This window comes from Xiphias gladius, chromosome 22 (assembly GCF_016859285.1).
Source record: "Xiphias gladius isolate SHS-SW01 ecotype Sanya breed wild chromosome 22, ASM1685928v1, whole genome shotgun sequence".
In the NCBI taxonomy this organism is placed as follows: domain Eukaryota; kingdom Metazoa; phylum Chordata; class Actinopteri; order Istiophoriformes; family Xiphiidae; genus Xiphias; species Xiphias gladius.
This window is the reverse complement of record NC_053421.1, coordinates 19361223-19388709: the sequence shown is the minus strand read 5'-3', so window position 1 is coordinate 19388709 and position 27487 is coordinate 19361223. Positions and strand designations below refer to the sequence as shown.

The 27487-nt window shown below is 41.3% G+C and overlaps 2 protein-coding genes and 1 non-coding gene across 5 annotated transcripts in view; all 3 read right to left on the bottom strand.

The window, feature by feature from the left end:
- The window catches only part of clstn3 (calsyntenin 3), a 20342-nt gene extending 9776 nt beyond the window's left edge, over window positions 1-10566 (bottom strand). The window contains exons 1-9 of the mRNA XM_040117407.1: window positions 10540-10566; window positions 7797-7863; window positions 4805-4927; window positions 3592-3802; window positions 3189-3397; window positions 1862-2011; window positions 1184-1369; window positions 806-1093; window positions 103-215 (exon numbers count right to left, since the gene is read on the bottom strand). Of these exons, the coding sequence (XP_039973341.1) occupies window positions 103-215; window positions 806-1093; window positions 1184-1369; window positions 1862-2011; window positions 3189-3397; window positions 3592-3802; window positions 4805-4927; window positions 7797-7863; window positions 10540-10566 (1374 nt within the window). The remainder of the gene's footprint in view (window positions 1-102; window positions 216-805; window positions 1094-1183; window positions 1370-1861; window positions 2012-3188; window positions 3398-3591; window positions 3803-4804; window positions 4928-7796; window positions 7864-10539) is intronic.
- On the bottom strand, window positions 10060-27483 carry lpcat3 (lysophosphatidylcholine acyltransferase 3). 3 transcript variants are annotated; one of them, XM_040117568.1, is made up of 14 exons: window positions 27367-27483; window positions 25312-25444; window positions 22607-22714; window positions 18529-18638; window positions 17907-18000; window positions 17621-17658; window positions 15607-15785; window positions 15324-15432; window positions 15112-15198; window positions 14610-14773; window positions 12772-12919; window positions 12314-12469; window positions 11227-11370; window positions 10060-11127 (listed from the first exon to the last, which is right to left on the bottom strand). In XM_040117568.1, the coding sequence occupies exons 2-13, from the start codon at window positions 25394-25396 to the stop codon at window positions 11251-11253; spliced, it is 1398 nt and encodes a 465-aa protein (XP_039973502.1). In that variant the 5' UTR covers window positions 25397-25444; window positions 27367-27483; the 3' UTR covers window positions 10060-11127; window positions 11227-11250. The 3 variants fall into 3 exon arrangements, with proteins under 3 accessions (XP_039973502.1, XP_039973505.1, XP_039973504.1); XM_040117571.1 differs by having other exon boundaries at window positions 18529-18635; XM_040117570.1 differs by having other exon boundaries at window positions 25312-25448; window positions 27367-27479.
- Window positions 27433-27487, bottom strand: LOC120784843. Its single transcript, XR_005706507.1, has one exon. It is a non-coding gene; the product is annotated as a U7 small nuclear RNA (small nuclear RNA).

Genomic DNA, 27487 nt, shown 5'->3' with positions numbered 1-27487 from the left:
CACAGCGTTTCCTCCATTTCAGTTTAGATTCCAGGTACAAACACAGAAAAAAAACTGTGCAAGTGAGAACATCAAAGCTAAGTGTTGCCGTTCCCCCAGTACCTGCTCCAGTTTCCACAAGAACTTCACAGGCCGCGCGGCTGAGACGTCGGGCCAGTAGAAGAGAGAGAGGCGGCAGCCGTGGACGGAGAGGGAGTAGTGGGAGAAGGAGTCATCTGTAGAGCAGGAGACAAGAAGACAAACAGAGGATAACTGGTGGTCAGTGCAGTCTTGTCAAAACATCGTAACATTACCAGGCATTTCTTCAGAGAATAATCACAGAAAAAAGATTTATTCTAATCTCTGTTTTATCTTTCTTGTGAATTTTATTTCTGCTTTTATGGAAGTATCGTTTCCTGAACATGCTGTATTTCAGTGGTACAAAGTCATACAGTTGAAAATATCCAGAGGATACACACAATATTCTGCCTTGCACAGTTACAGTGTTTGACTGTTCTTCTGCTGTCCACTTGGCTGCCCAAGTGGGCCAGCTGGGGGTTAAGTGCTTCTTTCAATAGCACCTTATTAATAGGTGCTATAGTTAAAGCTATAAACAGTTCAGCTTATTTTTTTCCAGGCGTGATTTTCCCCGCAGCTCTGGGGATTTGAGTGGGTGACCTTCTGGGGGCTAGAGGAAGAAGCAACATTTTTTTTTTTTTTTTAGCTTTACTTACCAATGTTGCCCATTTTATTCTCCCCACATTTAAAAACACTCTTACAATACCTTCAAATGCTATTTAAACCATGACTCCATGACATAATGTACCGTTCTTGACAGTGCTGCACACGATGGTCTCCTCCTCTTTGCGATTTCCTCTGGTCTGAGTGGTCGCAGGCTGGATGTTGGCGCCACCCCTTCGCATCCACAGCTGCAGGGTGAAGTGGTCGCCTGACAATGCCGAGACAACCAAATCCGGCACCACAGCAACATGGTTGGATCCATTGAAGGAGAAGACCAGAGATGAATCAGAAGAGGGGAGGGTGGGCAGAGCTGAGGTCCAGTTGGCTGCAGGAGATGGAGGTGGGAGAAGGTCTACTTCACCCCTGACAGCACCTGGTGAAATGAAAAGAGACAGGATACTAATAAAGTATATTTTGACTCCCAGTTAGTCACATTTTCTAAAAGCAGTAAAGCAGAACTCACCGCACAGTCGGCGCACAGATCTGTCAGAGTAGCTGTCTCTGTCACAGCCCTTCCCGATGTGGCCGGTCTGGAGCTCTACGGTGGCCTGGATGTTCCACACAGTCTCCTCACAGGTCTCCAAATGCAAACTTGGGAACAGGGGGATGCTACCTGACCCGGGTGTGTACTCTACACGCTTGGTCCATCCTAAAAACGGTAAGAAGAAGTAAGATGGTCGAAACATGACTCTCTGTCATACAAAATTTGCATTCAAAAAGTATGGGAACTTTATGAGATGATACGAATAATAAATGCACTAAGGCTCCAAAAGCCCAAATTTATAAAAAGGTGAAGTTAGGTGATGGTCTTACTCAGTCCATTACATATATTCTCAAACTATTCACTTGCCAGTGTCACCTCGTTCAACCTTCTATAACTATTATGTCACACTTCAATTAATTACCTTCCCTTGATATTACTTAACTGCCGCACCACCTCTTTAAATTCAGCTCTTGATATAAACATGCAAAGGTGATTCATCCAAGCGGCAGCCCACGCACATTCCAACTCAAAGTGACAGTCATTGGTTTTAACCACAAAGTAGCAGATTGAACGACTAGAGCTCATCCCTACAGCCTCATGAGGGTTATCCACCGATAATAATCGGGACAGAAACGAGCGATCTGTGACATTGATTACCGATCCATCCGGGTTTGCAGGACGGCTTGACCGTGACAACAACCTGGGCGTCAGCCTGAGCACGGTTCTTTCCACAGTCGAAAGCGGTCACCCAGAAGGTGTGAACACGCTGATGCTTCGAATCCAACGGCTCTGTGTTCTTAATGTTACCTTGGAGCAAGAGAGAGGCAAATAAAGGATGAAAGAAAGGACAGGAAATAATGAATCAAAGAGTGAAAGGGAAGCAGAAATAGAAGGGTTAGTCATCAACAACAAGAAAGCCACAACCGAAAACAACAACACCCAGCACAAATGACGCACTCATTGATAAAGCTTTTATCATGGCACATACATATTAACAGAGCCACTATCCTGTTCGGTGCACTACATTCAGAAAAAGGAATCGAAAAAGCCTAAAAACAGAAGAAGATAAATTGCACCGAACAGAATGGGAACTGAAGGGTTTTCCTGTTTTTAGAGATAAAGGTAAAAGCGTGTAGGCTGACAGCGCTCAGCATGCCAGCTGACAAACAATAGGTAAGAAAGAAGATGCCGGGAAAATGGTGAGAGGACAAACACAGGGATGAAAGAGATAGTGGTGGCAACAGAGAAGACAAAGTAAGGGGGAAAGAAAATAGACAATGACAGGCCCACAGCATCTGAACACGGTTGGAACAAAAGGTCTCTGTGCTGCGGTACCAGTCTGACCCAAAAATGAAAGGAGCCGCTCATCCTTCGCAAAACCCTTCGAGTCCAGGGCAGTTCTGCAGAGTCATCCTAAAACAGGGTCCTCTTCAGCTGCTGTGTCACATTACAAAATGGCCACAATTGCTCTCCAACTAACCAGCCAAGGAATACAATAACAATATGTGACGTTCAAGCTTTTCCTTAGAAGAATTTAGGGAATCTACAAGCAGCCCGGAACAAAAGGATGCTATATTAAACAGAACAGGTGCTGCAATGTTTATGCAGAGACAGAAAAAAAAGTCCGCCTACACAAAGTCTATTTTAACATCTTTTTGTTTCTACCTGTGAGAGGAATCAGGTACCTGCCCTTCTTTTCACTCTGTCGCTATGCAGACATCAGTATCGCAGCAGTATCTGGTGTGTGTTTTTCATGTATTGAGGACATCAGGAGTTCAGGAGTTGAATACTGTACTGAATATTGAACATAATGATTCTGCTTGCAACCGAGGCCATACAGAACGGAGTACAGACAGCAAATAAGCAAAATGAATATGGTGACTGGTGGGAGAATTGTATTTCTGTTGCAGAGAAGGACAAATATTAACAGGTGTAAGACTCCAGCAGCCTTTGGTTTACAACTACAAGATGAAGCATATCTCACCATCGTTGTCGATAGCGAAGGGCACATTGGGAGTGATGATGTCATAGAAGCAAATCTGGCTGTACTGCGGGGAGCAATCGGCATCCAGAGCCTCCACGCGCACGATTCGGTCAAACAGACGCCCTTCTGGGACCGAAGCCTCGTAGCGACGATCAACGAACACAGGGGAGAACTCATTGACGTCGTTCACACGAACGTGCACGGTGGCCCTGAGGGAAGCAGGAGTGGGAAGCAAGACACAAGCAGAGAGAGACGGATTATTGTAACAACAGGGAGAAGAAATGGCTGGATAGTCTTTACAGCGTATAGCCAGAGGAAACCCCAGATAGTGAGTGTAATTATTGTCGAAAACACAAAATATCTTCTGTTTGAATTGGAAGGAGAGGGAGGAGTGGGCACTAACTTGTGAGATTTCTTGCTGTTGACTCCATCGGGCCCCTCTCCGCAGTCGTAAGCCTGGATGGTGAAGCTGTGCTCCCGCTGGCTCTCGCAGTCCAGCGGCTCCTTGGACCGGACCAGACCCTCGCCAGTGGAGCGGTCCAGAACCACCGCTTCAAACTGGACCGAGCCTGAGCCCGAGGGGCCGTTATGAACCCGGAAGCCACAGATTTCGCCTGGGAGAGGGAGGGAGATGCGCGAGGGAAGAAAACATCGTATCGGACTCAGATAGAAATTCAAGCAATCAATCAGCCCAACGTCCACAATCAAAGTGTTCATACTGTACCATTTAGGACAAATAAATCAGAAACGAGCCAGTATGAGAAATGAAATATCATGCACTGATGTGTTCAAGAACTGTTACTTAGAGTAGTATTCAGTAGGTTTTTGGTCATCACCACTACCCTTCTATCAGGAAAGCATGGACAGATAACTAGAAATTCCTTTAAGTGCCACTTTATCTTACACAACCAATCATTATAAGAATCGAATAAAATAGACTGTAGCTGGTACTCAAAATAAAACCCTTAGAATAGCAGCTAAATGGCCCTGCTTGACATAAGTCAAAGGCAGGGAAGGTTCGTGCTCAAACAGTTCATTTTCTCTTCATTCTTGACACGAGCCAAATAAATTTCACGGAGCCACTGAGTAACTCTAGTTGATCTGCTATAATTTGACTGAACACGGTTATTTCCAGCACCCCGGATGCAAACATGATAACCTTAATTCATCAGGCTGCAGAGGCAGAGTGCTGCTGACTGCTCTTGCAATGAAGGGTTGAATTACACTATGATGGTCTAAAAATAGTGGACTCTGTGACTGAATACACTGCCTTTAATATTTAGGCTGTCTGTTGGGAAATATGGCTAGCAGTAGCTCCAGACCTCTCTCTGTAATAATCAGCCTCATGTTTACTATAAATAAATCATATCCTCAAATTGGTTAGACTTCTGCAGCGTCACCCTGTCTGCAAAATCAAAGTAAGACCACTTTCAATTCGGCCTGGTGAGATGAATTTCGGTTTAGCTACGCAAACACTTGACTTGACCTATTTTTCACTGTAGCCACTTTTGTGGAATTTCAAGCAAATTCATGGACTAGGCAGAATGTTTGACAGTAGTTTGTGCCCGTTCTCTCCTCCTCTATTCCTCCATGCTGTTTATTGTTGTTGGTGTTACCAGCGTAGTGAAGTGGGGCATCTTTGTCCAGGGCAAAGAGTGGGGGATTGAGCAGCACGGTGTTGTCGTTCTCCATGACAATCCCCTGGTACTCTGTCTCGATCCATGGCTTGTGCTTATTGGCTGAGCGGGACAGAGAAGAGACCGAAAAGGGCTCTGGGTTAAATGGCGTAATTACAAGGAACCAACGTGTCTATTTTTAACACTCTATTATGGGCAAGGACATGGTAAGAGTGTGCAAGAGTGGAAAAATACACAATGTATGCCTGTGTGTGACCACAAAGACACAGATTAATCGCATTCGTACCCTCACAGATTTCTTTTCTTTCTGTCTCTCCATATATAGACCACCATCTCTTGGCCACATCAAGTGCCACTGTGCACACCTTTCAGATCGGCAGTATAATTAAAGTCTGTCAGATTTCCCCTTATCGCACACAGAGAGGTATATTGCTCATATCAATCACCCAGACTGGTCCTCCATAGGCGCTGCACAATAATGCCCTCAAAAACAGCCGAGTCAAAATCAAATGCCTGAGGTTTACTGTGAATTTAACCTTTAATTCGCGAATTAATTATTCATCACTGTGGTGAATGTTCTGCACTGAGTGATCAAAGGCCAAATTAATGAGCCAGAAGGATGACGATTTTACACCCCAGCAAAGAGCAAAAACAGAAGCCGGAGTGCCTTCCCTCTGTCGCACTCAATCTCTTAACGCCGGCGCTGCAGAGTTTGAAATCAGACAGACGCACAAGGCTTGTGTTTAGCAAGTTGCTTTGTTGTCTTCACAGTGAATTTTCCAGAAAATCTGACTTGAACTAATTTCGCCGTCTCGGCCGTGTGAGGAGTCAATGGAGGAAATTGCTGCTGTTTCTAGATCTGATCAAACCGCGCTCCCTTCAAAGACAGAGCTGGGTATCATTTGAAAAATGTTCAATTATAGAGCCGAAACGATACCTGAGTTTTGGTTCCCAAATCGAAATTATACTAGTTTTTCCCCAGTACCTTACTGAGGAATAAAATGTGTTTTTGTCACTGGTGGAAAGTGACTAACTAAATTTACTTCAGTACTTTGATTAAAGACAACGAGGTCGTTAACTGAGTATTTTTCCTTTAATAGTACTTTATACTTCTACTGTACTATGTTTTAGAGTAAAATTAACTTTACTTCATATTTATGTACTTTATACGTTTTACTGAACTACATTTATTCAACAGATAAAGTTACTACAACATTAAAATGCTGCTTCAGAAGAACATTTAGTTTTCGAGACTTTAAGCAAATTTTGCTTTTGTTTCTACGTGAGTGAAATTTTGAATGCAGGACATTTACTTGTAATTGAGTATTTTATATTGAGGTATTGCAACTTTTTGAGCTGAAACGATTAGGCGGATAATCTGGATAATTGATTAGTCAGTTGAGTGATTTACCAAAAAAATGGCAAACATTCTCAGCCGTAACGATTTGCTGTTTTTCTTTATTTAGCGACTATCTTTGAGTTTGGTACTGTTTTTGGACAAAATAAGCAGTATTTTTCAATTTTTTTGTGACTGTTCATCAATTAATTGAGAAATTCCTCATCCGATTAATAAGTAATAAAAATAAATAGTTGCAGCCCAAGATACTTCTACTTGAGAAAAAGATTTCAATCATTCTTCAATCACTACTTTCTTTTCTACAAAAACATTTTTTTTCATTTAACGACAAAAGATCAAATTCTCAGTCGCCGTCAAATGTCTAAACACAACCAGCTATACAAGAACATTTCCTGGACATATATAATCTAAAATTGGTAAAATTACTATTTAAATTAGTAAATATCTTACCAAATAATAAGTAAATTGCAAACCTGACTAAACTTTCCACACCAGACATTTTTATACTTTATACCTCAGTCAAATATTGGTTCATACCAAAAAAGTACCGAGGTTCAATATACAGCCCAGATCCAAGATACTTATCCTCTCCTCTCAAGGTCCGGCCTGACACTGTCTCCTCCTCCTCCTCTACTTCCACAGACCTCTGTTGTGTCTCTTTTTTGGTCATTTATCTCCCGCCCTCTGTGCCCTCAGCTGATCTTCTCCCTCCCTCCTCTGCTATATAGCATTAATCTGAGCATCAGGCCTGTGGATTACATCCGGGATTACAGATTGAGAAGCTTCCCATTCCATCTCTCTGTCTCCCCTGGCACTTCTTCTCTCTCTGTCACTCTGTCGCTCCACAACACTCACCCGCCCGTCCTTGCTGGTCTCCCTCACACACACACACACACACACACATATATAAATATATACACAAAAGCCCCAGTATCTCACACATTTCTTTTTTCCCTCGTGTCACCTGATCTCACATCCCACCTCGCTCTCCACCACCTCCTCCTCCCCCCTTATCAGCCTGCGTCTTTTCGGCCACGTTCTCTCCTGTCACAGCTCCTTCTCCCCCGTCTCTCTCTCTCTCTCTCTCTCTCTCCCTTAGCTCCCTGTGTTTCTTTGACACTCCATCTCTCCTTCAATCTCTTCATTTTGCCTGCATCGCTCTCCCCTACCTCCTTCTCTGACATTCTCCCTCCACGCTGTCTGTTTCATTCGCCTTCCCCCAGCATGATAATCATTGGAACAATGATGTTGAATCAGAGTCATGGTTATCCAGGATGATAAATCTGCTCTAGATGGAGAAACAGATTTATCATCTTCTCAGAGTCACAGCACTGGCAAAACGGGCACATGCACACTGGGTCATGAACACAAAATGCAGAAATACAAACATATATGTATGTACTCCCAAATGCACTGTTTATGTAATGAGGAAATTGAAGTTACTACTAATTATGACACAAATGACAGATAACAATAAAGTCATCCGGCGCATTTTAGGGAATAAAAGAGCCATGGCCCTGTCTGAAAACCCCGACAGGTCTGTGTGCTCCCCTGGCAATGTAAACCATTATCTCAACACTTCACAATTAACAATCGAGAGGATGAAGAACTGACCTTTGTTGCCATTGGCAACCGAAGTCAAGCAAAGGAGGAGGAAGGAGAGAAAATTCATTCTGTCCAGCTGCGGGAGGAAAGGAAAGGTAGAGGTAGAGGTGGGGTGAGGAGAGAGGGGGAGGAATACAGTACATGCATCAACAACTGATCAGCAGTGGAAGAGATAGGTACTATAACAAGACAGAGAGAGAGACAGACAGAAGGAGATAAGGACTATCAGATGGTGCACAGAGGGTTTTACATTGCTGTGTGTTGTTTGTGCAAGAAAATCCCCACTAAAGTGTCATGCGTGTAACCTTTGACGAAGGCCTGCAAGCAATAGCCTCCACATAATGAACTCAAATTGGAGCTGCTTGTTGAATCAGGGTGAATGAGTCAATAATCCATAAGTATTTTCACGTCTCCCCCATAATGATGTATTCTGGCTTTCCTCGAAATCAGACTGAAACGTTTGCAGCTAGAGAGACTAGAACAACCTACGGAGCATGCACATACCTGGTCTTGAGTGTGTGTGTGTGTGTGTGTGTGTGTGCGTGCGCGCATGTGGCGTTAGAACAGGGTTCTGTATGTCGCTATGTGGGTGTTTTCCCATGTTTTAATTGTGGTTTGATAGGTTAAAACAAAAATGCAGCCGCTGCCTGGTGGCAGTAGCCACAACTGAAAAATTAGTCCTTTGGGGTTTTCAGCTCTCATTGACATGGGCTAACAATCCTCCCCAAAATAAATTTTGTCATTGCTGCAGTCCTCGATAGGCTACAGGACATTACGGAGGATACAAAACGAACGAGGAGATTGAGGCTATACATCAGTTCACAGGTTGTTCGGGCTACACGTAACATCAAGGACCAGGGAAACGTGCTATGCGACAGTAATCAGGCCGTTTACATTACAGGCTGGTAATGACACACATTTACCAGCTTGGGCTACTCAGCTGCCCATAATCATATTGAGACATTAAACTAGAGTCGGGAGAGCAAATGCCGCAGAAATGAAGGTGAGCGGAGGCGGAAACCCGCCGACTCGACGTTACCGTGGCGAGTGCGGTGATGCTCCTGGTTGGTACCCAGCCTCTACGCTCGCAGCATCCGCCTCTCACGCCCCTGCCGCTCGGCTCGGCACGGCACGGCAATCCCCCCCGCCGTCTGAAAACACACCAGACCTCCAGGTGGGACGAGGACGGGAACGGAGCTTCTTCAGAGGCAGCTCGAGGACGGTCTGCGTGTATTTCGATCTCGGTGGTGAGGTGTGAGGAAGATTAAGAACACCGATGGATGCCCTTGTTTTTTTTTTTCCACGGCTCTACGGATGCGAGGAGAGGGAGCAAAAACGGTGGGAATATTACGCTGGCGTCCCCTCCCTCTCGGCGTTTCTTAACCCGCCCACACTGCGTCCTTCTCCCTCTCAGTCTCCCTCTCTCCCTCTCTCCCTCTCTCTCTCTCTATCCGGCGCCCACCAGCTCGGTACCAGACTGCTGCTCTGGCTGTTTTTCGCTGTTGAACGCACATTGAGAGTGACTCAGACCCCGACACAGCAATTCATCTCAACACGTTAGTTTTGATCTCTGGGCCTGATTTATGAGTAACCCCCCCCCCAAAAAAACAAAAACAAAAACAAAAACAAAATTAATTCCCACAGCTGAAGCTTCCCATAACCCGACTGCAAAATGACGTCATATCACCCCTTTTTGCCCTGTGCTCCTGTCAAGCAGAGGAAGGCAATGGGACACAGACACACACACACACACACACACACACACATTAACCACAGAGTACTTGCTTGAAATGCAGCATTTTAATGAAGTTATAAAACTGTATTTGAAAAAAACAAAAACAAAAACAAAAAAAAATCACTCCCCTTTATCAATCCCAAGTTTTCTTTTCCTTTGTACATTTGGTAGGAATAAGGCAAAAAAGTAGTCTCTCGAAATAGCAGTTCACATCAATTAATAATCACCATGTCATGTATAAATATTACCAAAATCTGGGCTGTTGCTGCAGTGAGGTTCGTCCTCCCCGTGTGTCAGCATCAGCGAAAGGGGCAGCAGCAGCAGTGGTGCTAAGCGATCCTTCAGCACGGCATGGGTCCCCCCCCCCCCAAAAAAAAGAAATAAAATAAAATAAAAGAGGCATTCCCACAGTGGGTTGGGATGCTTCTACTTCACACTCTCTTTAATTATCACCTGCTCTTTGAAACAACAGAGCAGGTTATAGGTGAAACTTTGAAAAACAAACACAAATGTGTTTTTTTTTTCCCTCTTTTTTTTTTTTTTTTAATTTTTTTTAAGTTTGTTGTTCTGCTTCTAGTTCAAAATGAGATAATTCCTCAACTCAAGACACAGCCTATAACTCCTTTTTATAGAGACCAGAGTGAGTACAGGATGATTTAAACAAGTAAATGTAGTGACTGTATGTTCGGGCAGTGTTGTAAGTTCACTTTCACGTCTGTGCATTTCAGAGCCAAGGGCCGGGCTTGAATCAAGGCAGATAGAGGAGGCGAGGAGTGGCGCAGACCGAGCAGAGGGAGAGGAGGATGTATGGCAAGAAAAACAGCTAAAACATCAAATGAGGAAAGGCAAGAGAAAAATGCAAATCCATTCATGAAATCGTATCCAAAGCGACAAAATGTTCTTTTTCATAAAAGCTGTTAAATCTCTATAAAATCAAGTTTTTTTTTTTCATTCATCAAACATTCATTAATACAAGGCCATTTTGAGTCGGGTGTCCGCGTGCAGTATTTGATTTACAGTGCTTGTATAACCACTGGCCGCCATTTTCAAGAAACACCCCCTCCTGATTATTATTATCATTATTATCATCTGTCCTTTGCAGAAAGCTGTATGCGGGATGTATTTTTACATTAGAAAGCGCCACAGACGCTGGCACTGTGCTTAAACCTCCCGTAGAGGCTTACTGCTGCTGCCAAATGCAGGTGCTAGACGTGAGACAGAGAAATGAAACGTAAAACACATCAGGGTCGATGACAGACACTGAACCCGTGACTGGTGAGTGCAATTCTGTGTCGACAGCATGTAAGTCTCTCAAGTTCTACAAGTCCCACATGACTTAAAATTTTTTTTTTTTTTTTTTTTAAAGCGAAAAACAAACAGGAAATGCCCCTGATTGGCCCACATTTACCCCACGTGGCACGATGGTAATTTCCTGTAAACATTTCTCTGAATGTTTATAAAAACACCCTTCCCATTTAAAACACAAAAATATATAGAAATTTATTTTTACATGGACATATATATTACTAAAGGCCTTAAAATATTTTCCTTTCTGCTCATCGAAAGTCACAGTTCCCTTCAGTGGAGATTTAGCCTCAGACGGACCTGGAAGGACAAACAGATAATTTTATTGCATAGCCGTCTTTATCGCAACATTATTGACTGAAACAAAATGGCAAAACATAAAGGTCGGCAATGGCTTACCATGCCAAGTCTTAGTACCAAGTTTTATTCCTGCTTTTTCTGGCTCTGTTCTTTCTTAGGCACCAGCGCCTTACGGAGGTATGGCATGACTAAAAAGGCTACAAGGAAGAATACGTGACCACAGAAATAGATGGACGAATACACCTGGAAAACAAAGATGACAGAAATGAAGATCAACACTTACACATTCCAATGTTATGAATGGCACCTGCCCTGTCACCACCCCACCTGTCCACTAGCTACCATCAAGAAGTTTTGCCGCCTTTTGTCCCCCAGTCACCTGACCCTACTCCCCTCTACAATCCCATGTCAAGTTACCCCAGTCCCTCGCCAAGCCCTAGTATATAAATACCAGCCACTTTCCCACTCCCAGTGTCGAGATCGTCTTGGTAGCTCACCTGACATATCCCTCCACCCATTTCCCGTTCCAGTCTCTGAAAAACCTGCATTGCTGTTGTTAACTGTAAGGCCGTGTTCAGACAGACTGTGTAGCCCCATCATTCATTTCACGTGCACCGCTGCGTCGGGGTGCTGGTGCAGAGGGGTTTGGAAAAAGGACGGAGGACTGTCTTTCAACAGTTTAACCTAGCAAACCTTTTTTCCCCCCACAACACACTGCAACGTCATCTAGCAATGCACACAGACTGAAAATGGTAGCAGCATCACAAATGACTATTGTTGGCAAGCTGCAAATAAAATTCCGGGCTCTACAGGGGCCTTGTGTGCTCACGCATGGCTCGGAACTGGTGTTTGAAATAGTTAAAACGTGCCAAAATCAGCAAGAAGAAAAACCTTGTGTTTACAAATAACAGCCGTGCATGTTTAAAATGTGGGGAATCAGGCCCCTGCATTATATTTCACCATCTCACTGGCATTTGAAACAAATCACAAATGCAGCTCCTTGTGTTGCTTTAACCCAACACTGTTATTGGTCAGACGGCTCAGTAATTTAATCTGCTCTGAGTGTCTGCAGTAGGGTCCTCTGTCCCTCCTTCCTTATACCTGAACTATTTCACCCAAAGCTTAACAATATAAGTGGGACCTACCGTATTTATCCTATGACTCTGTTGTTAGAATTGTGACTTACCTTGAGCCATTTGTCATAGGTGAAGAGGCAGAACGGCACTAGGGGGTAGCCCATGAAGAGCCAGTGTATAAACTGCTGGACTACATATATGAGAGGGTAGAGCACGCTGTTGGCCAGCTTTGTCAGCAAGGGACTGTCCCTCACCAGTGCCAGGGCCTGTCGCGCGCGCACACACACACACACACACACACACACACGCAGACAGACAGACACACACATATTCCATAATGATTATAGTAATACAATAAAAAAAAGGTTATATAGTAAACTGACGCAACTGTAGTCAATTTGTAGTCAATAACAAGCATGTTCAGCAGTGAGGTAAATTTGATCAATAGTGTGCCATTTGATAACAAGATATTTTCTCTTGTTACAAATTAAACAATGGGTTTATACAATACAGACAAATGGTTTAAGCTCCCTGTACATATCTTATATCAGGTTACCGATGTCCGTACCTGTCTCTCTACAGTGATGATGAAGAACTCCATGGAGAAGCACATGATGTATCCAGAGTGAAGGCCATGCCAAATCGTCAAAAAGAAAAGTGTGGACACATGAGACAGGGTCTTATTGCCAAGGAACTTCAACCGCTTGAAGACATGTCTTAAAAAAAGAAAAGAGAAAAAAAAAAAAAAAAATCTGGATAAGCGCAGTCAGAAATGCCTAAAGAATCAGCTATCACCATCTACATAGCAACAGAAGTTATATTAAAGCATTTCAACAACTTTACATCCTCTATAATGTTATTCATCAATTCAGCGGGGGCCCAGGCTACAGTGTGCACACAGTATGTTTCAGTCCCCAGACCAGTGTTTTGTTTTTTTTCTTATAGCACACTGGTCAGAAACAAATTATTAGCTCTAGAGGACAGGGTCAGACAAATTTAGAACATGAAGCACTACTGTTTAAGAGGCTTGCTGATGGCCTCAAAGAAGCCAAATATCTGGCAAGCAACCCGTCTTGACACAGCAACTGACCAGGTGTGTAGAGGTGAGAAAGTAGGAAGGATTAGGACTTCTTTCTCAAGCTCCCCTCTGTCACTTTTCACCATGTGTGCAACCCCACGAATGCCTTTGAGGAGATACTGTCTGGAGGTACGCGTTGCCGGAAACTCGAATTAATCGCGACGTATAAAAAAAATGCAGCAGACAATCACATCAGGTCTGTGCGAAGCGACGAGTACCGGCACCTGACTGGAGAATTAGCACCACCAGCTGTTTATCCACATGAAACAACTCCTAGTATTCATATCATAGTAGAGGATGGAAATTCACATTAATTCCCATTTTATTTTGCAGATTTTCTGGAAAGTAAGTTAAAATTTGTGCTAAATTTTGGATGGAGACTTGACTAATAATTGCTTCGAATGTGGCCACTCTGAAAAGCTCTAAACACTTTCTCCATTACTTGTGTTAATGCAACATTTGTACATACTTGTTAGTTTGAAGCATACTGAGCCCTTCGCCATTTACCAATTAGTCCAGGAAGAAGACTTTCAGAAGAAGGCGGTTTAATAAAAACAGTATCAATCTAACTTAGCGTCACCTGAACCCATTTATTACTAAACTGCTTAAATGTGTGCTGAGAGAATTGTAACTCAGAAGTGGCACACATGCAACAATAAATAGACTTTTCTTCATAGGTCAAATAATGAGAGCATTGTAAGTGTCAAGTCTGTATCTACCAAGGGCCTTAAAGCTCTCCATCGACCAGCCACACAGTATAATATCACACATAATAAAGTCCTAATTTACTTCATTAGTTACCCGTTGAGAGACATTTCACATTTCTACATCCTAGCTACTTTTATTACCATTTTAAAGCCAATTCCCACTCAAACTTCTTCACTCTCTGTGTCTCATGCGGTTTTGATCAGTAGAAAGTAAAAGCAAGCTTAGGTAGCTAATGCCTTCAAATGAAATGGACCATGTAATGAAATGTATGTTAAATAAATTGCTTTGCACACTGTGGTCCCCATCAAATGGTGTCATGTGTGTGAAGAATTTCATGCATGAAGTTGCTGCTGGAAAACTGTCTGTAATTGTCTGAAAACTGCAAACTTTCACACCCCTCCCAGGATGTCCGCTCCCTCCATGCGATGATTCTTCTAGTCTTAAAACAAACACTTGACAAAGGCCCTGGCAAGTGATATTAGGCTACTCCTTCTTGAATTTTATTGGATTGAACTGTCTTGCCCTCTACCTCAAGTTTTTATAAAAGTAAGTTTTCATTTATACACCACCACTTTGGAGACAAGCTAGAAAACCTCACGGATGTCCTGCTCCACACTGACCTGGCAGCCCAGGCGTTTGTGTTGATGTTGAAGGAAGCAATGGTTCCTCCGAAAAGCGGCGTGGTTTCAAAGAGCCACACCTTCATATTGGCACAGGCGTCCCACTGGTGCTTACCATCCACAACACCATTGTAGCCTAGGCCAGATAGTATACATACGCCCTCCTGTAACACATAAAGGATGCCTTATTTTCATCATTTTCTTGCGTCACATCACACCATGAAGCACAAGAATCTGATAAACTGGGACTGTACCTATTAATGTGGGCTAATCAGGCTGTGCAGTTAAAAACTGAATCATGTACATATGAGTGTATGAAAAGGTATCATAGTGCTCTGTCATGGCCAGTGCTGAGCTAAGCACTGTATGTAAATGCAGTTTCATATCAATCTGGTACAATTTAGGAACCAAATCAGTAACTGTTAGCTATTTGCCATCAAGGCACAAATCCATTTTTCAAACACATTTCATGCAAAAAGTTACTGGTCAACAGGCAACTTACCGCTATAACCCAACAGCTGACATATTTATACAAAATGACTTTAGCCCAGAGCAGAATAAACACACAGCGATACCAGAATGGTTGAGCCTGTGGAAAGGACATAGTTTTCCCTTTTAGACAATGAAAAAGATATCCTGATGCTTCGATTTGTCTTGCACTGAAAGATATATGTGTGCGTAATGATTTTTTTTTTTCTCAATTCTTGTTCTCACCTCATACTCATCTGTTAAGTAGTAGCTGTCTGGGTAATAGGGACTAAATATTGTATATATCAACAGGCAGACAAAACCCAGAGTAAACCTCTTCATAGCCGGTATAACACTGAAAGAAAAAGAAAGGAAAAGATGAGGATGGGAGGAGAGAAAGCAATAGTATTAATGGCAGAGCTTTCACACTGGACAGTTTCTTTTTTTTTTAAATTAACAGATATGTAATAAAGGTACATTTTTCACCTCATTTTTCTTTTCATCACTCATAGTTTTCCCACTCTTTTACCTGTTTGGAGGCTTTCCAGGGCAGTCTGTGAGTTCCCCTGCCACCAGCCTCTGGTAGCTGCGCAGTGTAAATTGGGGCCCCACCAGGAAGCCTCCATAGAAGTAGGAAAAGCCATACACCTCGAGCAGAGAGGGAACAGACTGCAGGGCTGCTTTCTTCTGCTCTGAACTCAGCTGGGACTGGGATTACGGATATGAGAAGAAAGCGACAATGAAAAATAAAGGAGAAGAAGAGTGATAGCAAGGAGGGATGACACAAGGGAAGGAAATGGGAGAAGAGGAGGCATTTGAAAAGCACACTGATGAGCTCAGGATGGAAATAGTTCCAAAAACTCATTACACAACTGTAATGACCACAAACTCAATATGACTGCACTAAATACGCACTAACTGGCATTTAACTGCAGGTTGTAAACTTCTTCCCTTGGCCTTCATTTGAAACAATAATAATATCAACCAGATGTATGAGATTTATAGTTGGGGTTATTTTGTTTTTTTTACGAAGATAAAAAGACAAAACGGAGTGAAAAGCACAGAAGAAATGCTGATTGAAATAAAAATTAAACAAAGCAACAGAAGGGGCAATTATCAGCTGTCACAGATGTGTGCTAAAAAGAAACAAAACACTGCTACAGTGAGTGAAAGAAGGGGGAAAAGTAAAATCTGCTCAGCAGACAAGCTTGTTACTGAAGTTAGGGGCACTACACTGAATGACATACACCTTAATAGGGCTGGGGCAATATGATGATCTATACCAGAAGATGACTCTAAGGGATCATGCGTGGAATGCATGATCATGAATTTCCATCATCAAAATATATCCTGACGTCGGGATACATTATTACGTATATTGTGATAGACGATTTTATCTTTACCAAACACTCCTATGTTACATCTTCGCTAGCATCTCTTTGCCCTTTGTTTTGTCCTGTTTTTTCCTGCTGTTTTAAGTCATGTTGTGTTCTCTTCTTTAGGGCCTTTATGGCCAAATAGAGAGTACCTGAGCTGACTGAGGTTAAGTATAAAGGGGAAAAGGCAAAGTACAGGATCAGACCAGCTCCTCTCCAGCACGAAGCCCCTTTTTAATGTTGCGGTTATTTCACTGTTGCTTTTGAGCTTGCCTGGTGTGTCTAACTACCTTCGCCTGAGTTATTTTCTTTGCAACAAAGCATTTGTTTGTCTAAGTGACCTTGTGGTGTCTAATATGTTATGGTCTGTGGATTTGTGGTAAATGTATTGAATAGTTACAGTATGTTGGCATGGAAACCTAGCTATACACTTATTTTCCTACACACCTGTTTGAATATACAGTATGTCTGTACAGATGAAATGACAGTCGATCACGTCTTTATTTTTTAAAACAAAAACACCAAAATTCTCTGGTTCCAGCATCTCAAATGTGAAGATTTGCTGCTTTTCTTTGTTTTCTATAACGAGTTTTGAACTGGTGGTTGGACAAAACAATCTGACACACTGTCACCCTGCGTTTTGGGAAATTGTAATGAGCTCTTTCTTGTATCATGATACTTTATAGTAAACAATTTTGTTTGGACTATAAAATTCTATATAGAATATAGAATTGTGAGCAAAAATAATTGGTTGATTAATCAAATATGAAAACGTTTGTTTTGGTACTTCCCTGCAGGTATGAAAATATAACTTTTCTTGTACGGCCTTTGAGCTGTTGTGTTGAGGCCCTCATATTTTTTTTCTATTTATTTGTGTGACTTCACTCTTTACTTAGGTAAATTGCTTGTATTTAGTAACTGACTGTAGCTGCTTCTTGCAGCTCATTTGTAAATAGTGATCATCTGCTTATTGGCAATGAAATCTATCGAATAGTCTTCCTCTTTTTACATGTATCAGAATGAAAAAAGTAGCGAGAAATGACAATTACTGAATCTAACAGAGATAAACTGTGAGCAAAACTCAAACAAGAACATTCCAAGACAGACGACATCAATATATTGACCAATGATCAAACGGGCAAAAGCAAGAGAGATCAACCAACTCACTGATTCCTTTCCGCCGTCATAGTAATCAAATGACAAACCTGTAATCAGAAAAAATGCAACTGGGGTGACTAATGCTGTCATGATCATTTGAATGAACACCTTAACACATGCAAATGCCCTGTAGGCAGCTTATCGGTGTGTTAATCATTCACTAGAAAACAAAGGGAGATTGCAACAACAACAATAGGAAGATATCAAATCAAAAACAATGAGAAAAAAATCTACTTTTATGAAACAATTGGGTTTGTCAAGCAGAACACTGCAAAGAGAGCTACAGTCCACTCACCAACTAGTTTAAGCATGAGGACACAATGAGGCATAGTCCACTTGATGTCATACTCTTCTGTCGCTGTGTAGTAATACCCTGCCAGCAGGTATAACTACAGAAGGGTGAGGAGGGAAAAAAATAAGAAACAAAAACATCCACTTAGCAAAGCTTGGCCTTATCAAATATAAGCAAAAGTTTATCACAGTTGTGAGTGACAAAAAAAGTCAGGAGAGAAAAGAATGAAAACAGAAAATCGCTGAAACAATTCACGGGAAGTGTGCTGTTTAAAAAGAAAAAAAGAAAAAAAAGAAAAGAAATCTGGAGTGGGCAAACGTCTGTTTAAAAACTTGGTTTCATTATCATATTTCTAAAATTGAATAAAGGCTCCAACATTCTCATAGACTTATGATGACCTTTTAGATACACAGGACAAAAAGCATGTAGACATTAACAAGGAAATTAAAGGAAATCACAGAATGTAGATGCAGAAATCAGATATAAGGTTGTGCAAACAGACGGGCAGGCAGTACCCAAGCCACTGCGGTAAAAGTCTGGCAGTGCACTATTGGGAGCTATTGCTACAAAGAAAGCCTGGGCGAATGAAAAATGAGAAAGAAAAAGAATCACCGGGGCACCTCACCATTTGAAAGGTAAAACTGCTCAGGACAGTTGTTACTGTCCTTCCCATGAGCCTCAGCATCAGGAATTGGACAAGGATGCATACTGCGGAGTGATAGAGCTGAGAGCCTGGTAAAGAGGGAAAGAGAAGATTGGGAGGAGGGGTTGAGTGCAGTCAAGTGTGACCTGTAGGACTGGACATGACAACAGCATTTTTCCTCCACAGTTCAGTGTTGGCAGAGATGGAGAGACGATAACAAGCTACAGACATCATAAACATTTGACTTGAAATGAGATTTCAAAGAGGATTGTAAGAAAAATTATTCCACAAGGAGAAAGATAAAGCCACAGACCTGCTGTAAAATCCAAGTGCAGCCACAACAGAATAAAGAAAAGAGAAAGAAATGGATATTAGCAGTTTATGTTTAGGTCAGTACGCCACTCTCATCCATGAGGAAGCTCCATCCATTCCTACTTTCATCTTTTCCAGAGGTGCACTTCTGACCACTTTTGTCACTATGGCTAATTACAAATATAATTTTACTGTGGAGCTGAAACAGTTAGTTGTTTAATTGATAAATCAATTGACAGAAAATTAGTTATAACATGACACTGATCATCAAAATTGTTTCTAAACAAAACTTCCAACAATTTAGTGGTTGCAGCGTCTTAAATGCGAATATTTGCTGGTTTCTTATATGATAGTAATTTGAATAAGGGCTGACACCAATAATTATTTATATTATTGACTAACCTAGACGATAATCAGCAGATCAATAGATTAATCGTTTTGTATATGAAATCCGATAATAGTGAAAAATGCCTGTTATAATTAACCACAGCCCTAAGAAATCTTTTGAGATTTTTTGTTTTATTCAACTAACAGTCCGAAATTGAAAGATATTCAGTTTACTATCATATACAGCCAGGTCCATAAGTATTTGGACAGTGACATCATTTTCGTAATTTTGCGTCTATACACCACCACGATGAATTTGAAACAAAGCTATCAAGATGTGACTGAAGTGTAAACTTTCAGTTTTAATTCAAGGGGTTTAAAAAAATATACATTGCATTAACTGTTCTGAATTACAGGCATTTTTATACACAGTGCCTCATTTTCAGAGGCTCAAAAGTAATTGGACATTTTACTGGCACTCCGTTTCATGGCCAGGTGTGGCCCGTTCCGCTATTATTTCATGAAAAATCAGGCGGATAAAGGGTCCGGAGTTGATTCCGAGTTTTGAATATGCATTTGGTAGCCGTTAATGGGAGCTCTAAATATGCAGTCCAAAGAGGTGTCGATACAAATGAAGGGGGCCATCATTAGGCTGAAAAAACAAAACGAACCTATCAGACAGCTGGCAGACACTTTAGGAGTGGCTGAATCAACAATTTGGTAAATTATTAAAAAGAAGGAAAGCGCTGGCGAGCTCAATGACACCAAAAGGCCTGGAAGACCACGGAAGACAATTAAAGTGGATGATCGCAGAAATCTTTCCTTGGTGAAGAAAAAACCCCTTCACAACATTTAGCCAGGTCAAGAACACTCTCAAGGAGGTAGCTGTATCATTGTCAAAGTCTACGATCAAGAGACGGCTTCATGAATGTAAATACAGAGGGTTTACCACAAGGTGCAAACCACTGGTAACAGTCAAGAACGGAAAGGCCAGAAAAGACTTTGCCAGAAAACATCTAAAAAGCCTGCCCAGTTCTGGAACAAGAGTCTTGGGACAGATTAAACCAAGATTAACTTGTACCAGAATGATGGGAAGAGAAGAGTATGGAGAAGGAAAGGAACGGCTCATGATTCAGAGCACACCACATCATCTGTCAATCATGGTGGAGGCAGTGTTATGGCATGGGCACGTAAGGCAGCTGCTGTAAAGGCCTGGCAAAGCATCTCAAGGGAGGAAACTCAACATTTGGTGATGTCCATGGGTTCCAGACTTCAGGCTGTCATTGACTGCAAAGGATTTTCACCCAAGTATTAAAAATAATCCTTATATTTATGATTATTTTTGGTTTTTCCTATTACTTTTGAGCCTCTGAAAAGATGGGGCTATGTATACAATTTGCTGTAATTCCTAAACAGTTGATGCAATATTTTTGTTCACCCCCTCCCACCTTTGAATTACAGCTGAACGTCTACACTTCAACCACATCTTGATGGCTTCATTTCAAATCCACTGTGTTTGTGTACAGAGGCAACACTACAAAAAAAAAAAAAAAAAAATGTGACACTGTACAAATACTTATGGACCCGCCTACACAGAAACGGACAGCACCAAATATTCAATGTGTTCTTAAAATCAATAATGTGTTCTTAATGTGTTCAATGTTGAGTATATTAAATCCCGTAGGAAAAGGGTTACATGGATAAGAATAACATTTAGATGTAAATCTCCAGTGGTCCACCCTGGTGGACCGCTGAAGAGTGACACATTTCTTTTACCCAGGAATGACTCAACAATAGCTGATGATTCATCCACATGCAAAAGACTTAGCTTGATCTTCAACCAGATGTCCCTAAGCCATTATGTTGCAAAGTACATAGGGCAAGCTTTATTTCTGTTTACATCCAGTGTTTCTTGTGGATGGATACAGTATTTCATTAAATACAATAATATATATTAAATATATTTCATTGCAAAATTAAATGTTGCTGCTTCTGAAATCCCAGATAACTGGTAATGGTTTAAGTAGCATTCATATAGATTTGGTCTGCAGGAGCAATTCAGTCTTATTTTAAACTGACTGTGTTATTCATTTTCGAAATTTTGTTTTATTTTACATTCCTCTTGAACCTTTGTTCTTTAATAGCTGTTAATGTATATATCTTTTTCTATGGATATTTGTGTGTACTAAAGGACCCCAGGAAGGCAAGAGACTGCGTCAGTGAAAGCTAATGGGGATCCTCTTAACAATAAACTATAAACATTGCATTAAATAACAGAGGTGTGGACTCCAGTCTTATGACTTGGACTTCAGTCATACGAGAAATGAAGCTGTTGAAACTGATTTTAGACTTAAGAAAATCCAAAGATCCTCCAAAAGACTAAAAATGTTATTCAAAACACGAGGAGAGAACCCATTCTTCTTTTTCTTCATTAGAGATATACTCTAAATCAATCTGATAGCAGCCACTCATGTTTTGCGAGCAGGATGGAAAGGTATATTTGGTACATTCACCTCGAATTATTACATTTTGGATTTAAGGACTCTGCTGTGGCCAGTAGAAGGACACCATCATACAAAAAAAAAAAAAACTCAGCTCAGAAATCACAAAGCTTATGTGAAAGTAATAAATATAATACATCCTTAAAGTATTAATCATGTCTTTAAATTTACTATACTGATAGTCTCTTTAAAAATGTAAAATTCAGTAACATTTGTTGAGGGGCATATAATGATTTGTTTAGGATTCAAAAACAAAAAGTTTAGGACTTGGACTTGACTCACAACTTCATGGCCGAGACGCGAGACTTACTTGTAACTTGCTGAGCAATGACTTTATCCCAACTCTGGTAGGTAAAGCCACTGAGCTTGGCTTTAAGTGCTTCAGAGTTTGTAGCTGGTGCTAACATACAATGTAAACAGTGTATGATCTTTAAATTTAAAGGTACACTGTGGCCCGTTAGTAGCACTTTGGAGCAATTTTTTTTATAAGTTGGTCTCCGTTTTGTTTATCTCACGCACACACGAGAAACACAGCAATGCACTATCAAAGGCGGGGAAGAAGAAGAAGACAACTGCTAGTGAGTCAATTAAAGATTTCAAAATTGGCTTTGCAAATGTTTTATGAAGAAAGAAATGCATTTAATGCATCTATTAGACCTCAACGATACACACAATACATTTTGGTAAGTAACACTGAATTTAAAGAAAACTCTTTTTAGTTCACAAGCAAACTCCACAGGACAGCTTTAAAGAAGGCCTGACACATTGCTTAACAAACTCAACCATTTAAAACTGTGGCAGGGTAATTGAACACAGCTGTACATAAATAACTGTATTATTATTGTTTAACATCTGAATAATGCGTATGCAGTCTTTCCAACACAAACACGACAAGACACAAATCTTCCTCTTCATCTCACCAAAGTTGAATGCTGCTAGAGCCAGTCCGGAGAACGCGTGAAACAAGTGGATAACTGTGGCAGGCTGGTAGAACAAGAGCCGCCGGTACACCAGAGCAAAGGGATACCCTGCAGGAGAAACAGAGAGAAATACGGTATGTGCTTTCATTTCAGCTAAGTGAGCTACTGCTGACACCTCAAGGTATTAATAACACTGACGTTGTGGTAAAAAACGCATGGCGCACACACACACACATACTAACACATTAGAACCACCGGTGCAAATGTGTGGTGTGTGTTGGTGCAAATCTGACATCTAAAAGGAGAAAGATAACTGCCCTCGGTAGGACTACGGAAAGAACAAACACCCACCGGTGATCATGGTCAACTTTCTTCTTACATAGGATCATTTAGTTCAGTTTGACTTAACATTTTGACTCATCATAATGTAATTATTGATTGATATTTGCAGTAATTGTCTGAAATGTAAAGACCTGGAAATGCTACATTATGAATACATTTGTCAGAGATTATAATGCGATTCTGAAGTTGTGACTATTTCCGCTGAGAGTTTGAATGTTATAATAAAATGACTGAGGGGCCAAACAGTCCAACTTCTGAATCGGCTGTTTGTGACTGGATGAGAAGAGCAAGACCCTTAAACTTTGTCCCTCCAGAGACTAGGAAAGAACTATAATAAGTGGATAACAAGGCAGGGTTAGCATATTCACATGCACTGCAGCAGCTTGGATGCGGCTTAAAATAAAGGCGCTTCATTTGATCTTTAATGCAACAGTCAAGTTTCCATCTGCTTCTGCTGGCTTACTTTAAAGGATAAGGTAAATAAACAAGGAATAGATCTCAATAACAAGTATTGTTGGTGTAGCCAAAGCTGGTAGACAAGTTGCTTTATAAAGATAAAAAAGGGGCACTGGACTTTATATTAAGTCAACCACACAAGCACTGTCCTGCTGCCATAAATATTCCCCAGCACATATTAATACTAGTATATCAGTATTTGGCTGAAAATGTGCATGTGCTTTTTTAGAAGTTTACTTACTTTACACCTTTTAAAAAAAAATTAAACTATACATATCTGATCTGTTTTTTCAGAGTCACTGTGAGGAACAAAGTGGTTTGCGGCCCATTTGAGGGTTTCAACACCACGTATTCTCTAGAAGGGTAGAGAAGTTCAAAATTATTGGACACCTTTCACATTAAATACGTTATTTTTTTGTTTTTTTTAAAATTAGATTTGTGGACATTAAAAAAAACCTAAAATAACACCGGCCTTATCATTTCAAATCTTCTGCAATCCGATAAATAAGGTGTAACGCTGTTTTAGGGCAAATCATCTGAGTCATTTCGATGCAGAGAATTACAGGCTTCTTGTGATACTGATATGTAACTGCCATGGTCCATTTCCTGGATTTTGAAAATATAACCGTATTCAAGTCCCACACATTGCATTATTATATAGCTGCTTTTGCAAATCAGCTGGCTGACGAAAGCCTCATTTATGTCGACCTCTGTATAGCAGATGAAGCGCTTACGTAACTTCCTGTATTTTCAGGCTCCAATGTTGTACTACAAGGCAGTTACTAAATGACTACAGTATTATGCAAGACACATCAGGCAAGACAACTGGTCAAGGAGCATGCAATGGGCTGACTGAAGGGTTTCAGGCACTAGCCAACCAAAGTCTAATCTGAAAGGGCATGTTCAGTCTATTGTATCATACTGTGGGGCTACACGGAGAGAAAAACAGACGTGTCCATGTGTCAGAGCAAAGTTCAGAGAGGACAGTGTGGAGGACACCCTCCCCCACCCCATCCATCCATCCATCCACATCCCCATCCCCACACTAACACACACACACACACACACACACACACACACACACACACACACACACACACATGACCCTGACATTCCCACCCGGTAGTCCTGAGGTAGAGCAACATTTATTATAGTAAAACAGCAAATCTGAAGTTGAAGCTAAATTGTGCATCTTCATGAAAAGTCACAGTAAACGGTAAACAGTCCTCTTGTTCCGTCAGACTCTGTGTACCCTCTACTCAAATGAGTACAGGGGGTGGGGGGTTGGCATATTTTGGCAGCCTAGCCTTTCCCTCCCCCAACAACAGTGGGCCTATTATTTTCACCGACCTCAACACCAACAGTGGTCTCATACAATGTCGCAAATCCTACAGCCCACTGACAATTTCATCACGCTGGAGGAGGGGGTATTTTTGGTGGAGTGAATTTGTAACTGCATAGCTTACTTGACCTAGTTGTCTAGTTTGGCAGCCACCCCAACAATCAGGAAATAAATTAAAGACAATATCTGACAGGACACCTAAGCCCCACCGGGTACCATCCACACTTTAGTCGCTGGTGGTGGTTCTTTGCAGGAAACTTGGACGTTGAGGGTGTGTGTCATTTATTCCAAGGCTTTGTGGAAATGAGGCAGTTGTTTCGGGGAAGCCCGTGACGGATGAAAGAGGAGAAATCTTTAGCTGTTTACAAAGTCGCAGAGCATCACCACTGGCTTTCAGCCTGCAGCTACATCGCAGTCGGTACCTGACTGAGCGTCGTGTTAGCAGTGACAGTTAAACAGAGCGGTGAGGGCTGTCTAACCTGTCTAACCTACTCTAACCTGTCGCCGGGGTGGGTGTAATTTCGTCCGGCTACCACGATAACTGAGCACACGAGGCGAAACTCACCTATTAAAATAGATAAAATGAGTCGAACCGCTGGCTCCGGGGAACCTAAGGACTCCGACAGTTTCTCCAGCAAGGGAGCCGCCATCTTTCTTGTGGGCGGAAACGTCTCCTCGCGACGGTTCAGTGGACTCTACTGACTCACGGCACACACACACAAACACGTATTAACACACAGACACACAGCCCGCCTATTAAACCCCCTTCCGTGGTTCAACCTCTTGCGAAGTTGATTCTCCACCTCCAACCTCCCCTTTCCTGCCTCACCACAGTTTGTTTTTGTGGTTGTTGCTGCTGTTTTAAATGTTTTACTAAAGGTCGAACCTACGGGCTGGCAGCTATCTGCGGCAACACAACTGGCATTGTGCAACCAAGTGCGGCAAAACCAGTCCAATAATGCATTTAGGTATGCGAAGACAAACCCTCCCCAGTCAAAACAGGCCTGACATAATGTTGGAAGTTTGCCCCCATATGGTGACACGCAGGAATAACAATGGTGGCAGGCTGCAAAACCTCCAACAAAAAATATTAGACGTTTTCGCTTTTATATTTTGCATCAAAATTCTTACATTATTTCAATTAAATCAACTGTAGGAAAAAAAATGTATATAGAAAGCTTATGTAAATCTTAATATATATGACTTTGCCACATCTCATAGCAATCAGTCATTTGCATGTCAAAGAGCCTGCTAATGAAAAAAAATCTAAGGCAACAACATTAACAACAGCCCTTTCATTCCACCATATATGAAGCAGGCCGCTGCCATTTATAAGTTTTTTTTTTTCTTTTATGCCAAATGAGTATTAAGATAAGCTGCTGTAGCTCTGTTAGCCCTCACCTACTAATGGACAAATTACATTTGCATTCAAGTACGATCCTAAAACAAACCTAAATGAAATAAAATACTCAAAAATAAAATACTCTAACAAATAAAAAAAATGTTGGTCCTTCCAAGTGAATAATACTGAAAAAGAAAGTGGCCCACGGTTAAACCAAATTGCTGACCCCTGCCATAAGACTTCTTAATAATCATTTACGGGTGGTCCAATTACGTGTACAAGGTATACAAGGAATTTAATTGCGACCATTACCTAATTTTTCATCTCTATTTGTACATCTGTACATTATAAATACGTTAGATTGTCGTTTATTTTGCGTTAATTATTCCCAGAGATTTAAAGATTTCACACAGATAAAAATAACTTTTGAAAGAATATAAATTCTCTATGTTCCTGCAGAATAACGTGCGACTCAAACTCTTAAATTTATTTTGATGCCTCTGTTTAGTTTCCCTACCCATCAGTGCCGTGTTCCTGTCTACCTCTCTGGTCTATTGTGCTGCTGTAATGTTAAATCCTAAGGATCACAAAGTTTTATCTGATCATTTCTTTATCTTTACACGTACAGTGTAAAACAAAACAAAAAAAATTACAGTGCAGGGGATTATACATAAATTAGGTTTGAATGTTCTTTTTTCTGTAATGTAATTTTTTTTCGCTGTTTGATTTTAATATGTAGTATTTGAATCAAACTTGGAAAAAACCGACCAAACAAAACTTGCTTGCTGACCATTTAGTTTTATGATTAAAATAGCAACCCAATAAGAAAAAGATCAATAATAACACACATATCAATGTTTGTATGTATCATGAAAACAGAGGACACTTGAAGTACTTTCCTGGACTTGTTCTAGTATTCCCAGTGCTATTACTAAACTTCACCACATTACGGAGGGGCATGATGTACTTTTTACACCACTGTATTTTATTTGAGAACTATAGTTGAATTCTACTTTGCGCTGCAAGATCTGATTTTACACATAAGCCATACTGTCCGCCCGTAAGTATGTTACAGCTGTGTAGATTGAGCTGTCGCAACAGTATAAAATGCACCTTATCCAGACCAGCTGCAGCGGTAATACTAACTCAAAACACACATGTCTGTAACAGGGAGAACCGTATGCACGTTGAAGCCTTTGACTTCCCACACTTTCACTGCGTTTCGCAAACCAGTCGTACACTCTGTGTTTCTTCCGGTGTCCCCAGCCTGCAACTTACCCACAGCTTCTTTGGAAAGTGCCCGAGCTCCGTGCCGTGTTGCTTCATTTATATTGTACACATTGTGTGGGTTCCTCTTTAAGAGAAACCTCCTAGATAAATACTTAAAGAGCAAACAATT